Consider the following 16,190-nt stretch of genomic DNA (forward strand, 5'->3'; position numbering starts at 1 on the left):
ATTATACATACCTATTTCAAAAATATATTCAAAACCAATTTTTGGTTGCTGAAATCGGTCCAGTATTATATCTGCAATAACTGAAAGAAATTCATTGGCCCTTGAAGATCGATTAACTCGAAAATGACCGAAAAAATAAAAAAGAAATCAACTGCAAATTTTAATGAAATGTTACGGAAAATCGTGATATTATAATCTTCAGAATCGTTTCTGTGTATCTAGAGGCTATTAGACGCCATCCCAAAACCCAATTCCAAGCCTTCAAAATTTCATGGGCTCCAAGCCCGATAGGCAAATTTTTAGAAAAAATTTCAAATTTCAAAAAATAGAAATTCTTTCAAATAAAAAGTAGAAAACCATTCACTTGCCCCCTAGCAACTATTTAATAACATGCTATCAAACCTTGGATGAGGTTATCTGGCTACTGAGGTGAGAAAAACTGACTAAAAGACAAATGTTTTGGAAAAAACTTAAAAAAAATTGAAAATTTTATCAAGAAATTTCTAACATTCGAAAGGTTAAATCGTTGAAAACAAATCCATTGAAACTAACAATCATGCAGTAACTTTCATCAGACCGTGGAATAGGTTTTTTGGTAATTGAGAATGGACAAATACAAAAACTGACAAAAACTTTAGAAAACCTTGAAAAATATTGCAAATTTATCAAAAATGTGCTAAAATTTGAGACATTAAAATGTTGAAAACCACTCCGTTGTTACTAGAAACTATGCAGTGCCCTATTATCAAACCTCAAAGGAGATGCCTGAATCTGGAAAAACTCAAAAAATGAAAAAAATTTTCAAAAAACTTGAAAAAAATTGCAAAAATTAGTATCATTTTGCGCGTCTGTAATACCTAAACAAATGATTATGATGAATTTGGAACATTTTCAAAATTGTTTTGAGGTTTTGAGTTGTGCTGTTCATTTCAATTTTTTTCTACATGAGTCAGTCGAAGCTACTAAGTAAATTTCAAAAACAATTTGCAGTCTTAGACGCCTGAAGGTTGTACAGAACTCTAGTTTTGATTACTTAAACAGTATTTTTTTTTAAAAAAAAAACGATCTTTTACATCTTATATTGTTCATTTTCATCAAAAGCCCCCCTTCCATTTTTCTTCAATTTTACTTATTTTGACATCAAAAGCAATATCTGCGGCTACAGATATTAGCCTACACACAAATTAGAAGACACGGCATTATTTTCGGTCGTGATAATTCGATCGGTTGTGATAGATTCATAATAAATGTTTGATAAATCTGGGTGCATTAATATTTAAATTGACGGGTAATAAGTATTTAACCTTTGTATTGTAACCGTGAATTTACTTTATTCGACAAGTGGTAACTAACTAGGGTTGGAGACAGGGTTCAGAGAGAAGGGTGCAGCACCAAAGACATCCTCCACAACCTCAGCTCCTAAAACAGCCCAAAATCAAATACCACAAAAACAGTCAGTTCAGAACTAAATAATCCTTTATCAAGCTTCAAGCCACCATAATTTGTGTGACTTAAAATACATAGACAACAGTAGACTCTTCTGAAGATTACCCTCTATCTTTCTCCACTGGTTATATTTTGACATTATACCATACTTTACCACATTTGACACTATATTGACATTTTACACATTTATAATGGTATAACACAAATTGTATAACACCAGTTACTGAGCACTTGCTATTACATAGTAAATCATTATGTAAAAATATGAAACGCTCGTTTGGGGGGGGGGGGGGTATGCAAATAATATGCACCCACTAAGCTGGGGGGGGGGGGGGGGGGCACAAAAGAAAAAGATCCAGATACTCTTTACACTTGCCTTTAGCGGGAGGTTGCGATTGCCCAAAGTCACCTTGTTCATCAAAAGGGTTCAGGTGCTGAAACAATAAACTGCTTTATTTATCACCTCTTTTCTACAGACAACACAACTAAAGATACAATAGACGAACACAGCAAAAAGTAGTTACGCAAAAACTTAATTTAATCACCTGCTGTGCTTCGAATTTTTGTTTTTCGCAACTAATGTATGAAATGGTTTCAAATTAGTTATATTTTAGTTATATTTAGTTATATTTAGTTATATTTTAGTTAATTGCAAAATGTTCATCAGTTCAAATCATGATCAAATCAATTTGTCATTCCGGACATAATTTGAAAGTGCATCCCACAAAACCAGTTTTCAATGTAGTTCCTCGGATAGCGATTACGGAAATTGATTGGGCCAATTTGCTACGGGTAACAGATAGACCCTCAGAAATAAAACCCTTATCGTCAGCAATGACAACTTTGGAACACTTCATGAGTAATACAAGCTGCAGACCATGCTTACAAAAAATCAGAACTAAACTATTTCATTCCCTCATGATCTGAGGACTACAAAACTCTACAAGTGTGAGAGCACCATAGAAAACAATGACAGGCACCAAAGCCTTCAGTGAAAACGTAAAGTAAGAATCTAATCAATTCTCTAGTTGAGAAAGAAGAATTTATACCTGTGCCTGAGTGGATGGCTGAACGAAGTTCCTATTGAGGTCAGGCCTCGAGAGACTGGAGAAGAACTTCATCTCCGATGGGGTTCCAACACTCACGTTACGTCTGTGGTTGTTACCATAACCTGCCGTTGACATAACTGAACTGTTTTGCATCATTGGACCACCCATCGGTACCTAAAAGATATTTAATTTGATCTGACTAGAAATTATTGATTCTTGACAATAAACTGCATGAATTCCTTTCAAATGACAGTTGACGTCGGTTGGTATTGAATTGCAGAAAAACCGCGGCTCTTACACAAAAAGAGCCGACAAATTGCGTGTAATAGCTACGAATTAGACAACTAAGACCTTAAGTTAAAGTGTAATTACCATACGAGCTCAACAAACAGCAGAAAAACTGTTAACTGTTTTGAAAGTTAGTTATAATTGTTATTTTTTCACAAGAAACTGCCTAAATTCGAACGAATTTCGCTAAAATGACACTGGTGTCAGTTTTACAAGATTAAACATGCCCGGCATATTGCCGGAAAATAGCCGCCGTTGATTCCAATAAGCATGATTGGGATTGAAAGAATAGAAGATATTGAAAAAAAAAATTGTACAAAAACATTTTTTTAAGTCCGATTTATTTTGATGGCATTTCGTAGTTGAACATACCTCTGTTTCTTAGACAGAAATGCTACAGGGGCTACTATCAATACCAATAAGCATTAGATATGGTAACTAAGACTTATAGGAACGACGTTCAAATAGCGGGCCTCTAAAATTGGGCTTTATGAGTTTAAACCGTTTTTATTTTTAACTTCAATTTTTTATACTGACTCTGTTTATTTTGAATTGATTTGCTGAGCAACTGATGTTCAAAATCACTTTTAGCAGAATGAGAGAAGAGAGAAACTAGCCTAGAGAAGTCAAAAAGATATCACGCAAAATGTTGAAAACGCGGCAAAATGAGGTAAAGCGAAAAAATTTTTGTTCGACGAAGTAAAAAACATAGCAGGACAAGTCCCGACGTACAATTCAAAGAATTTTCATTGACTAAACAGAAAAATTAGACCTAGAATGGACTAAAATTTAATTCAAACAAAAACTAGGTCTAGAATGAGCTGTGAATGGATGGGGAAAACCATTTAGAAAAAAATCCGATCCAAAAAATCGAAAAAACAGTAAAAATCAGAGTGAAATTGCCGCATGTGAACAAAAAACCACTACCGAGAAACCGAATTTTTGTTCAAACACCACATTCGCACTCTAATTTAAAATTAGAGCGAAAAAGATTCACGCCGCAAAACCACTCGCTTTTTCGCTCCATTTCCTGCTTCGGTGTGACCAAAATCACTACTCAAATTTGACTTCAAAATTCATGAAAATGTGTGAACAGATCTTAAAAAAAGACAGCGCCCCAATATAATTCAAATTCTTTGAATTGTAAAAAAATAGGAGCGCTATAATAGCCGGCTGAGAAGATGAGGGCGGCTATTAAACAAATACAAAAAATATACCCTGAATAGATGCTGCTAATTACATCGTACAAAAAGTCAAAAAGCAGATACATACAAGGTTTCAGAGCATTTCAGAACTGAACCAGCACATTTCAGTAAAAAAAAAACGAAATTCAGTACTGAAACACTACATTTCATCGTTCGCGCAACACAATGTCATTTTTGCAGCGTACACCCCGGTGACATAAAACTATCCGATGAGAAAAATAGCCGTAAACAAAATTAGCCGAATTGAAAATCAGCAGAATCGATGGCTTATTTTCTTTTAACCAATTACACCTACGAAAAATGAATAAAATTGGGTGAATGACGTGTAAAATAAAGCTAAAGAGCTTCTAGAAGAAAAATTAGACTCAAAATTGCTAGAAATCTATCAATGAACGAAACCTACTAACAAAATGCAGACGCTGATGTAGATACACACGTTGACCTTATGCCTTAAATACTTCCAAAAATTCTGAATAATTAAAGACTTTGAAAGAAAAAAATAAAAGTTTCAACTTCAAACTGAATTGAGAGAGTGGCCTGAAATAAATCAAAATCCTATTCAGACAATTCTGTCATGGTGCTTCAAAACAAACTTGTAAAAACAAACATACCCGGCAGATTGCCGGAAAATAGCCGCCGTTGATTCCAATAAGCATGATTGGGATTGAAATAACAGAAGATATTGAAAAAAAAAAGATTTTTGTACAAAAACATTTTTTTAATTCCGATTTATTTTGATGGCATTTCTTAGTTGAACATACTTCTGTTTCTTAGAGAGGCTACAGGGGCTCCTATCAATAACAACAAGCATTAGAGATTGTAAATAAGACTTATAGGAACGACGTTCAAATAGCGGGCATCTAAAATTGGGCTTTATGGGTTTATCCCGTTTCTATTTCTGACATCCATTTTTGTACTAACTCTGTTCATTTTGAATTGCTTTGCTGAGCAACTGATGTTCAAAATCACTTTTAGCAGAATGAGAGAAGAGAGAAACTAGCCTAGAGAAGTCAAAAAGATTTCACGCAAAAGGTTGAAAAGGCGGCAAAATGAGGTAAAGCGAAACGTTTTTTTATTCGACGAAGTAAAAAAAACATAGCAGGACAAGTCCTGAAATACAATTCAAACAATTGAATGAAAAACTCAGACGCACTCTACCTGATCAGCAGATCACTTGAACAATGCCAGCCAGAACACAAAAATCACCAAAGAATTGAGAAACTAAAAGAGTCAAAACTAAACAAAAACAAACTCATTGCTAAAACTCTTGAAGCTTTTAAACATAAGGCAAAACTTTTTCCCTTTAAAGACACCTATTACAAAAAAATATATTCAAAACCAATATTTGTTTCTGAAATCGGTCCAGTATTATATCTGCAATACCTGAAAAATATTCATTGGCCCTTGAAGATCGATTAACTTGAAAATGACCAAAAAATTTAAGAAAAAAAAAGAAATCAATTGCAAGTTATAAGAAAATGTTGCTGAAATTGTGATATAAATATCTTCAGAATAATTTCTGTGTCTCTAGAGGCTATCCAGTAACCCAATTCCAAGCATTAAAAAATCATTGGCTCATAGATCGATAGGCAATAAATTTCAGAAAAAATTTCAAATTTCAAAATAGAAATTCCTTCTATTAAAATGTTGAAAACCATTAAATTGCCCCCTAGCAACTATTTAATAAAATATTGTCGAACCCTAAATGCGTTTACCTGGCAACTGAGGCAAGAAAAAATAAATAAAATACAAATATTTTAAAAAAAAACTTGAAAAAAATTGCAAATTCTATCAAACAATTTCGAAAAGTCGAAAGGTTAAATTGTTGAAAACAAATCCATTGAAACTAAAACCCGTACACTAATTTTTCATCAAAACGTGGAATAGGTTTTCTTGCACTTGAGAATGGACGAATGTCAAAAACTGACAAAAACTTTAGGAAACATTAAAAAAATTGCAGATCTTATCAAAAAAATGCTAAAATTCGAGGCATTAAAAAGTTAAAAAGCGTTCCATTGTTACTAGAAACTATGCAGTTCCCTATTAACAAACCTCAACGGAGATTGCCTACTCCTGAAACTGGAAAAACTGACAAAATGATGAAAATTTTCAAAAACCTGAAAAAAATGCAAATTTGTTCAAAAAAATTGCTAAAATTTGTGATATTCAAAAGATGAAACCTATTCCATGGCGACTAACATTTTTTCAGTAACTTATTATCCAACCCCTAATATAGGTTTCTTGCCTGGGACTCAAACAACTTGAAGGATGACAATAAATATGTCAAAAAACATGAAAAATTTGCAACTTTTGTCAAAAAATGCTAAAATTCATGATGTCAAAAAGTTGAAAACCGTTAAATTACCACTAGAAACTGTGCAGTAACCTATCATCCAACCCTTTATCAAACACTAGAGGAGGTTTCGTGACACCTAGGGCTAAAAAACTCAAAAAATGACAAAAATTTTCAAAAAACCTGAAAAAAATTGCAAAAATTAGTATCATTTTGTGTGTTTGTGTTTGTAGTACCACGACATATAGCTCATAAAATGGTCATAACAAGCAATTTTGTCTCGCAAAAGGCCTTCATCAGCTTTTAAAAACTTCAACCTTAGACTAATCAAACAAAAATCTCAAAAAAATCACAAAAAACTCGAAAAATTGCACCATTTTGAGCCGAAAAACTCCTAAAAATGACCTTTTAACCTTTAATTAAGGCCATCCCAGCAGCTGCACCACTATACGCACTTGAAGGACTACTAAAGCCCACTTTGGGCCTCTAATGAAACTTAATGCCCGCTGGGCTTTACCTGTTTATCCCGTTTCGAAAGATCAAAGTCATTGAAAAACGTGTGAACACATCCTAAAAAAAAAAAACACAGCGCACCAATACAATTCAAATTCTTTGAATTGTAAAAAAAATAGGAGCGCTATAATAGCCGGCTGAGAAGATGAGGGCGGCTATTAATAACAAAATGAAGTAGTTCACAATGAATATAGGGACTTTTTGTTGACCTCACGACCGTGAAACATCTCAGGTTTTCAAGGGACGACATAAAGGAATCGTTTTAGCCGAGCACGGGTACGTCAAAAAGATCAAAAGAGCCGGCGGATTCCGAAAGAGCTGTGTCATAGACTTGTTGGTCGAATAAATCAAATAGCAGGATAATGATGATCTCGCCGAAAATAAGTAATCAAATTCAGAAAATATTGCTTAGAAAAATTTCCTCTTTTAGTCTTGTCCAAAACATCTACTTATCACGCCCTAATTAGAAAAACATGCTGTATTAACTTAAGAAACTAAACATAGCCGACTAACGTCGGGCGAAGTGCTCTCAAACGACCGGCGAGCGGTTGGCTTTGTCAGTAGTTATCTACGGTTTAGAGAGGCTAGATTTAGCTTAATTGAAGGGGAGTGCGGAGAGCGCAGCGGGAGGGGGTACACCGGGGTCTTTGGCTGCACCCCCTGCTGGGGCGGGTGAAACTCTCAGAACCGCTCTTAGCACGATGTGTATCTGTCTCCAAAACAGTTTCTGTGAATCTCATACTTGGAAACTAGTGAGCTGAAAGGCTTTAAGAGCAATTAATGCCCTCTGGGCGTTATCTGTTTATCCCGTTTTTGAGGACGGAAAGTCAAATGGGTCAGACAAAAATTCGGTCAAGCAAAAAAAATCGCATTAAAAAAGAGCGATAGGACTGATATAATTGCTACAAAATTCGTTTGAGAGCAATTAATTATAATAAAAATATATTTTTTGATAGTTGGGCGGAAGAGCATTGAGTATTTCAAAATAAAGTACATTGGAAAAAGCTGTCTATTTTTACCACACACACACACAGAAACACATACACAAACACTTCTACTATACAATAGTGCTCCTTTAAACCATAAATATATGCCATTTAGGCTTTCCTCAGAAGTTTTGGTCAAATAGAGACGTAGAGGCGCGAAAAAATCTATTAGAGTTGCTCAGACATTAATGCCCTTGTGCTTTACCAGGTTATCCCGTTTTTGATTACGGCGAAAGTATGTTCTAGCTGAACACTCAAAGAAGAACACTCACAAGAACACTTACAAACATAAACCGACTAATGTCGGAAGAATTGCTCTTGAACGACAGGCGAGGCATTTAATTTAGGGGCTGTAGTCTAGATAAATTTTTCTTTAAGGATGCAAAAATAGTTTACCACGCCGGGTTACCATTGACCTCCCGCTCCCTAACCAGATGCACTCTCCATCCGGCTTTCAGGCCCTTCTTCTTGCTATGCTGCAATCGATTTTATTTTAGCAGCAAGCTTTACTTCGGAGTGAGAGCAATAACGATCACTCAAAAATGAAGAACGAAAGCGTGAAAAAGTCACTTTGAGAAGTCAAAGAATGTTCTCGAAGAAAAGCGCAAAATGGTCAAGCAAAAAATTTGCATAAAAAAAGACCAACACGTTTGCAATAATTGCTATGAACTTCGTTCAAGAGCAATTAAAACGTCGGTGTAATCGCTTTCATACAATTGCCGAGTGTTTGGTTTCGTCACTAACTAGCTGCAGGTTAGGGAGGCTATCTTACACCACAATTGAGTGGAAAGAGCGAGAGGGGGGTTGGGCAGCTAAGTTGGAGCGATAAGGGCGGGTGCTCGAGCGCATGTGGTTAACAAGTGAAATGTGGATAAGGGTGGACGCGCAGGGGGGGGGGGGGGGGGGGGGGTCAAACTCTTCAGCAACACCCTCCACACTATGAATTTGTGTCTCCTCAACAGGTTCAGTGAATCCCACTCTTAGAGACTGGTAAGGCGGAAGGATCTAACAAAACTGCTTAGCAACTTAATCTCCTCTGCGCTTAACCTGTGTATCCCAAGAATGAAAAAAGTCAAACGGTCAGACGAAAGAAAAACTATCAGATAAAAAGTCGTCGAAAAATAAAAATGGCGCAAAAAAGAAAGAAACACCAACATGACTAAAATAATAGCAGTAAGCCGATTACAAAAACTTCAGTTCTCAAATTTTTTGTAATAAATGTTAGATTAACCACAAATAAAGGACAGTGTACTCAAAATTACTTTCAAAAAGCTGTTATCACAATGATCTTCATACAATTATCTCACCTGGCTATTCGGTTGTAATGAGCACGCTTCCAAGAGACTAGCCACGTGTTGATGAGCAGCAGATTTTGCAGACTCTGAGAAACTCATGAGATCGGCTGCATCTCTGTTGTCTCCTGTGTCGAAAGACCTTGACGGAGAAACAGACGCATCCACGCCCTTCTCAGCACCACCTTAAACGGAATGGGGGGAAAATAGGATATTTTATTTAATACTCACGCGGCTAAATGGTCGGATATTAATTGAAACCAACCGTATGCAAGTTATTTGAGCAAATTTGAATAGTAACTACCATACTTTTGCTACTATTTAGCTTTAGAGAACGTTTTCGAAATTCCAGGCATGCTCCAACGCTTTATTCGAATTTGGCGGCTGATAAGATTTTCGCTTGACAAAAAGGAGCCTAAAACAACTAAATATTTGATATTTTCGAAAAGTTCGAAAAGCATCTAACGATTAATGACGGTTAAATTTTTCAGTTCAAAAAGTTCTAAAACAACCCACTAATTGCTCTCGAACGACTAGTGGGAGCTATAACCTATTGCTGCCTGCTTCAGTTGGCGATTTAAATCATTAGAGGCTTCAAATGACGTCATTAGAGGTTGTTATATACCGCTGTAACCATTAAAATTGAAGTTAAACTTTAAAAAAATAGACCAATTTCGGCACACTTTTAGTGTGAACTTTTATTTGACCTTTAGTGGTCAACTGCCAGCACTAAATCAGCACTTGAAATTAGCTGCTTGAAACTGTGAATGAGAGAAAAATGTAAATACCGCAGAACGAATAAGTCAACGGAACCAAGATCACTCGAAAAGTCAGATCGGTCAAGCAAAAACAAGACCAACACGTTTACAATAATTGCTTCAAACTTCGATCGAGAGCAATTAACCTTCATCGCACGAACGACCGCATGCTTGAAAGAGCAGCAACACCTATAAGCAAAAAAAAACGGAGGTGATTGCAGAAGCTGCAAGTGACGATTAACTGGATGCGCTAAAATGGAAATGAAGCGTCCCAACGTGCTCAAATGCAAGACAGACACTGGCTGGCAATACCTTGCAAGACACCAGTACGTATCAAGCAATTACGTTTGGTTGCTTTGCTTGGTCCTTGTTTTAGTTTATAACTTACGAGTTTAAAAAACTAATGATTTTGCAACAGCATCTTGAAACTCATAAAAAATATATACTTCAGATTCATTCGTTAATTCAAATTGGTATATTTTGAAGAAAATTTTAATGCTCACCATAAAAAATAGCTAAATTGCACGGTTTCCATTGATAAATGCTTTTTCTTTGCAAAGAAGAAAATTAAAACGTTTACAAGCCATTGACAAATTTGAGGTCCAGCTGTAGAAATTCAAATATGTACAAGATCGTAGAAAAGCTGCTTCATTTCCAAACTATAGCTAATTAGAGCTAATTCCAAAAAGCGAGCGTCTAAAACACGACCTTGCAGGTCCATACTCTTCCTAGTTTCGAGTTCCAATATCATTTTTCAGAAAGAAAATTGCCAAGAAAAGACAAAGGTTTCTCGTGACATATCGAAAAAAGCTTAAAAATATTTAACATAGCCAGCAGATGGCCGGCAAAAAGTCGCCGTTAGTTCCCATAACCAAGATTGGGATTGAAAGAAGAGAAAAACTAAAAACAAAAAAGATTTCTGTTCACAAACAATTTTAAAGCGCGAATTACTTTGTCATTTTTTGGAGCTGCAAATACTTCTGTTTCGTAGTGAGACGACAGGGGCCAGTATCAATACTAATAAACATTGGAAATGGTAACTAAGAACAAAGTTCCAGTAAAAGATATCTAAAATTGGGCTTTATGGGTTCATCCCGTTTCTATTTCTGATAGGTAAAATAAAAGTAGGTAAATTCATCTCCATTTTGTAGCTATAATCTATCCAATAACCCCTCAGCATGCTCATAAGAACGTTCAGAGTCTTTAAAATAAAAACAACACCGGAGAAATAACTTAACTACAATTGCAAGATTGCAAAAACCACGGCAATTTTTTGTTTTTAAATTGAAAATGTATCAGCACATGCAGGAAAAAAATCTTGATGTCAGGAAAAGAGTGGTCACTAATTAACCCCCTCACGCCAAGAATCATGTCTCTTCAACCCTTACGTTGCATCGCATCCTTGGAGACTAGAAAAGCGTAATGCTCTAAGCGAGTTGCACATCCACGTAATTGATGACAAAAAATCAGAAGCGTCAGAGTAATCGATCACGAGTAATCATCATAAATTGCATTAAAAGACCGCAGGACTAATCCAATTTCGACAAACAGTTTCAGAGCAATTAAACACAAAAAATGACCTCCAATTTGTTTCCATCAGTTTTATTCTGTTTTAATTTTAGGTTCATTTTGGGAAAACCCAAGGTCATTAAAAAACAGCTTACTTCCAACCTAGACATCAAACCAATTTAATAACAGTAGCACTACTGACTAAAGTTGGGCGATTTAATCTCATATGAATGGTGACCACTTGGCGTCGGAAGCCAGCTGGTCCTTAGGGATGACATAATTAGGGGTGGAATAAGCGGGCTGGGGTCAAGCATTGGGGGAGGAGGGGAAATCATCAAGTATAGGGGGAGTAGTGTTTGGAGGCCTGTAAGAGAGGGGTTCATATCGCCGGGTGGAGAAAGGTGGGTGGGTGGCTCTTAGTGGAGGGTGCGGGGGGAGTGGAGGGGGATCACATTTTTAAGATTGAGAAAAGCCCTTCACACAATGAAATGTCTTCAAAACAATTTCTTTGAATCGAATACTTAGAGACTATATAAGGCTCCAAGCGAGCTGCTCAGCCTCGTAATGCGCTCCGGGTTTTACCTGTTTATCCCGTCTATGAGGACGAAAAGTCAAAAGGGTCAGACGGAAAACGTCACGCAAAAAATTGCATACAAAAAAACAGCAGTAATAAGCCGGCAGATTGCTGGAAATTAGCCGCCGTTGACGCACTTGATGCACATCAGGACCGAAACAGGAAAAAAGGAGATAAATTGACCAAATTTTTTCTTTTTTTGTGTCAAAAAATGTTCTAATATGGGGCGCAGTTTCAGTTCGAGTCTAAAACTATACATAATTCAGCTTCTAAACTGAAAGCTAATAAGCTTAATACCAATGTCAGCTAGCAAAAGACTCCAATGAACATTATTAACCTTAAGCTTAATGACCGCGCTTTATTGGTTTATCTAGTTTCTTTCAATTTTTATCTTTTGACTATGACAGGATTCGCCACATTGCGTAATTAAATGCGTAATCGAATTAAAATCCATTCAGTTGAAACGGTGATAAGAAGACGTCAAACATGAAAATCCTGACTCATGTAAAACGAAAAAAGTGATCAAAAGGTAGAACTAATTGAAAAAAACATAGGCCAAATTCTGACGTAGAATTAAAAGAATTTTCATTGACTAAACAAAAACTAGACCAAGAACGGGGTTTAAACTAAGCATTACCGACTCAAAGTCGGAAGAACTGCTCTCGAACGACTAGTGGGAGCTCTAATCAATTGCACCCTGCTTCAGTCGGGGGGGGGGGGTGGGAGCCTAAATTGGACTAAGAAGCTCAATAGTGGGCTTCAAATAAAACATAACAGACTAAACGTCGGAAAAACTAAACATAACCAACTAAACGTCGGAAGAACTGCACTCGAACGACTAGTGGGAGCTCTAATCAATTGCAGCCTGCTTCAGTCGGGGGGAAGAGGAGGGGGAGCCTAAATGGGACTAAGAAGCTCAATAGTGGGCTTCAAATAACCATATTACAGGTTAACATATACTACTATTAAGATTTAAAGTGAAAAATGGCACAAGTTTTGGCGCACTTTTCAGCTGACTTTTAGTATTAAATTGCCGCCAATTGAGTTCAGCAGCTTGAAATTGTGATTAAGAGAGAATTTTAGATCACGCTAAACGCAAAAAGTCAAGGGCGTAAAAGTTACTCGAAAAATCAAAAAATTGTCAAGCGATAGTTTTGCATAAAAAAGACACACTTACAATAATTGATGTGAGCTTCGTTCAAGAGCAATTAAAAATCAATGTCATAATGCCGCATGTTATTAAAAAAACTACTAGTGAGAAAAGAAGATTATTTTCAAATAAAAAACTAGGTCTCCAAAGAAATATGAATGGATCGGTAAAACCATTTATAAAAAAGCCTATTTCTAAAAACAAAATTTCGAAAATTGAAAAACAAAACAGTAAAAATCAAAGTGAAATAATTAGCCGCATGTGAACAAAAAAATCACTAGCGAGAAAGCGAATGTTTGTTCAAAAACCGTTTTCTCACTATACTTTAAAATTAGAGCGCAAAAATTTCAAGCCGCAAAACCACTCGCTTTTTCGATCCACTTCCTGTTTTGGCGTCACCAAAATCACTTCTTCAATTTGACTTCAAAAATCATGAAAAAGTACGAACAGATCTAAAACATAACCAACTAAACGTCGAAAGAATTGCTCTCGAACGACTAGTGGGAGCTCTAAATGAATTGCAGCCTGCTTCAGTGGGGGAGGGGGGGGGGGGAGGGGGGAGGGAGCTTGAATGGGACTAAGAAGTTCAATAAAGGGCTTCAAATAACCACATTAGAGGTTAACATATACCACTATTAAGATTTAAAGTAAAAAATTGCACCAGTTTCGGCGCACTTTTTATTTGACTTTAGTATTAAATTGCCGCCAATTGAGTTCAGCTGCTTGAAATTGTAATTGAGCGAGCATTTTAGATCACGCGAAACGCAAAAAATCAAGGGCGTTAAAGTCACTCGAAAAGTCAAAACAGTCAAGCGAAAATTTTGCATAAAAAAGACACACACGTTTACAATAATTGCTATGAACTTCCATCAAGAGCAATTAAAAAAAGACAGCGCCCCAATACAATTCAAATTCTTTGAATTGCAAAAAAAGGAGAGCGCCTAAATAATAGCCGTTTGAGAGGCTGACGTTGGCTATTAGTAATTGCTATAAAATTTGTCTTGAGAGCAATTAAAAAACGCGAAATTAGCAGAGCAGAATGAATTGCTTTCAAAAGACAAGTGGAGAGCTGAGACCATTTTTCTTCATATTAAAAAAACCAGCAAGTGTTCGCTTTTGCGTCAAAAAAGAACCATGGCAGTAGCATTTTTTTTGCTCATGCAATTAGATGCAAAGATGTAAAAGAAATCTTAGCCAAGTAATTATTATTACCCTGCTGTCCAAGTTTTGCTAGGGTCTGTGAAGGGGGAGTAACAATCAGTGGTTGAGTAGTGTTGCCCCTCGATCTTGGCCTCTCGATGCTGGAAGAGCCAGCAACGCTTGGTTGACCCGCAGCACCTGGAAACATACCCGACATTGAATTGCTGAAAGCATATTCGCAAGCCTTGGGTTTGTAAAGAAATTGACTTTATCAATGACCCTTTAGCTCGTATCAATCAGCCTTTAAGACAGGAATCATCAGGTTGTGTTAAATGATCAAGTTCGTCAACTTAAGGTATCTATCCCCCAATTGTTTCTATGCCCAAATGTTGTGTTGCTATACATCACGTTACTAATAAATAGCACATGCGCCTGGAATGCTTAAATGTTATATGACCTCAAACCTGGGGTCGATGAGGGGGGGGGGGGGGGGGGGGCTGGGTAGCATAGAGGGATAGGAGTACATTATCGTTAAAGCTTAATCTGAATTTGTGATATCAGCTCAGAAATGCTCATGCTAAATTTGATTACTTCCAATTTCCTATTTCTGGTTATCGAAGTGGTTTTGACTTCATTGAAAAATTCGGAATCCTTTCCCTTATACACGGTAGTAAAAATTTGACCCTATAATTGTAATTTGCACTTTTTTAAATAAAATATGTAATTATTGTAATAGCTAGTCAAGCCCCAACTTTTATTAGGATGTACCAACGATTGTTATCAATACAAAGACGCTCATTATTTTGTTCACGCAGGCTTACTGGAAATAAAATTTTTTTCATGGATCAAAAGGAAACATTTCCAAAAATTTCATGATAATGGTCGAAATGGGACATACCTGCAGTTGCAGCTAGTAATGTTGACTGGGAGGACGTGGGTTGTACCTCTGCAGCTTTCTGGGCCAGTGTCTTCTTCTCAATTGAAGCAGCTTTTGACAACCTGCCAAAAATACATGGTTTGACAATTGCGCCCTTCACAAATCGTTCAAAAATTATCTGACAGGAAAATTATAAAGATCTTTCTAGAACATCGGTTCCTTAATCGACTGATTTAGTTATTGAATGAACGATACTTATAGACTCGACGAATAGATCTAGAGTCTAGAGATGAAAGTGGTGGAGTCAGTATTGACTATAAACTATATACTAGTTATAGCAATATACTAGTTGAAGTTGAACTTGATAGGGTCTGGGGGTTTAAGCAAACGCAAATGCTGCGAAATGGGGCCAGCACTGGATTCGAACCACCAATCTCTTGATTACAAATCTATGGTTTTAAAGCTTACGACCACTTATCTTGCGCACATCTCTCATAATTCTCAACACCATTCTCATGTTCTTTCTTGCTCCTCAAGGCCTCTTTCCTCTAGCCAAGTATACGTTGAACAAGTAGAGATCCTTTTCAACCTATGTTAAGCTTATCTTGTGCACAATTTACATTAGGTCGTTGTCAGTCACCGTTCTAACAAATCAATGATATTCTACATACTGTTCAGCTCTCGCAGCGTCACCTGGTCCCGAGTCATCTAGTGTTGGAATCGATGATTTCTGAAATCAACAAGATTCGGTAAAATTATTGTGGATATAAGATCTGCTTTCACAAAGAACTTAAGTAATGGTCAAGTGACTCTGCTTGAAGTCACTGAAAACTTCTGGCGTTTATCGACAACCGAAAAACGATTCTAGATGCTAAGTCAGAATTTCGGAGTGACTTCTGCAGATTCACATAAACTTGCTTAAAACACGAAATGCACACGTTTTAAAATGACGAAAGTCAGCGGAATTCACTTCTGGCTAAGTGGGAACTGGCACTGCAGACTTTCGGTATTTTAAGATGTGCACGTTAGTGTTTTAATCATGCAGAGCCTTCACATTGGTCGCATTCAGAGTATCAATTCTTGATTAAATCAATCCAAAATAATCAATTT

At 36.5% G+C, this 16,190-nt stretch overlaps 2 protein-coding genes across 2 annotated transcripts in view; both read right to left on the reverse strand.

The window, feature by feature from the left end:
* Positions 1–16,190, reverse strand: part of LOC142345572 (dynein regulatory complex protein 9-like) — a 216,791-nt gene that overhangs the window by 80,191 nt on the left and 120,410 nt on the right. The gene's annotated exons all lie outside the window — the stretch shown is intronic.
* The window catches only part of LOC142345571 (uncharacterized), a 56,450-nt gene that overhangs the window by 5,839 nt on the left and 34,421 nt on the right, over positions 1–16,190 (reverse strand). Inside the window, exons 11-17 of the mRNA XM_075397674.1 lie at positions 15,752–15,810; positions 15,102–15,202; positions 14,276–14,401; positions 9,088–9,257; positions 2,496–2,669; positions 1,823–1,880; positions 1,354–1,419 (exon numbers count right to left, since the gene is read on the reverse strand). Coding sequence (XP_075253789.1) covers positions 1,354–1,419; positions 1,823–1,880; positions 2,496–2,669; positions 9,088–9,257; positions 14,276–14,401; positions 15,102–15,202; positions 15,752–15,810 — 754 coding nt within the window. The remainder of the gene's footprint in view (positions 1–1,353; positions 1,420–1,822; positions 1,881–2,495; positions 2,670–9,087; positions 9,258–14,275; positions 14,402–15,101; positions 15,203–15,751; positions 15,811–16,190) is intronic.

This window comes from Convolutriloba macropyga, chromosome 9, assembly GCF_964194025.1.
Source record: "Convolutriloba macropyga chromosome 9, txConMacr16.3, whole genome shotgun sequence".
Lineage (NCBI taxonomy): Eukaryota > Metazoa > Xenacoelomorpha > Acoela > Convolutidae > Convolutriloba > Convolutriloba macropyga.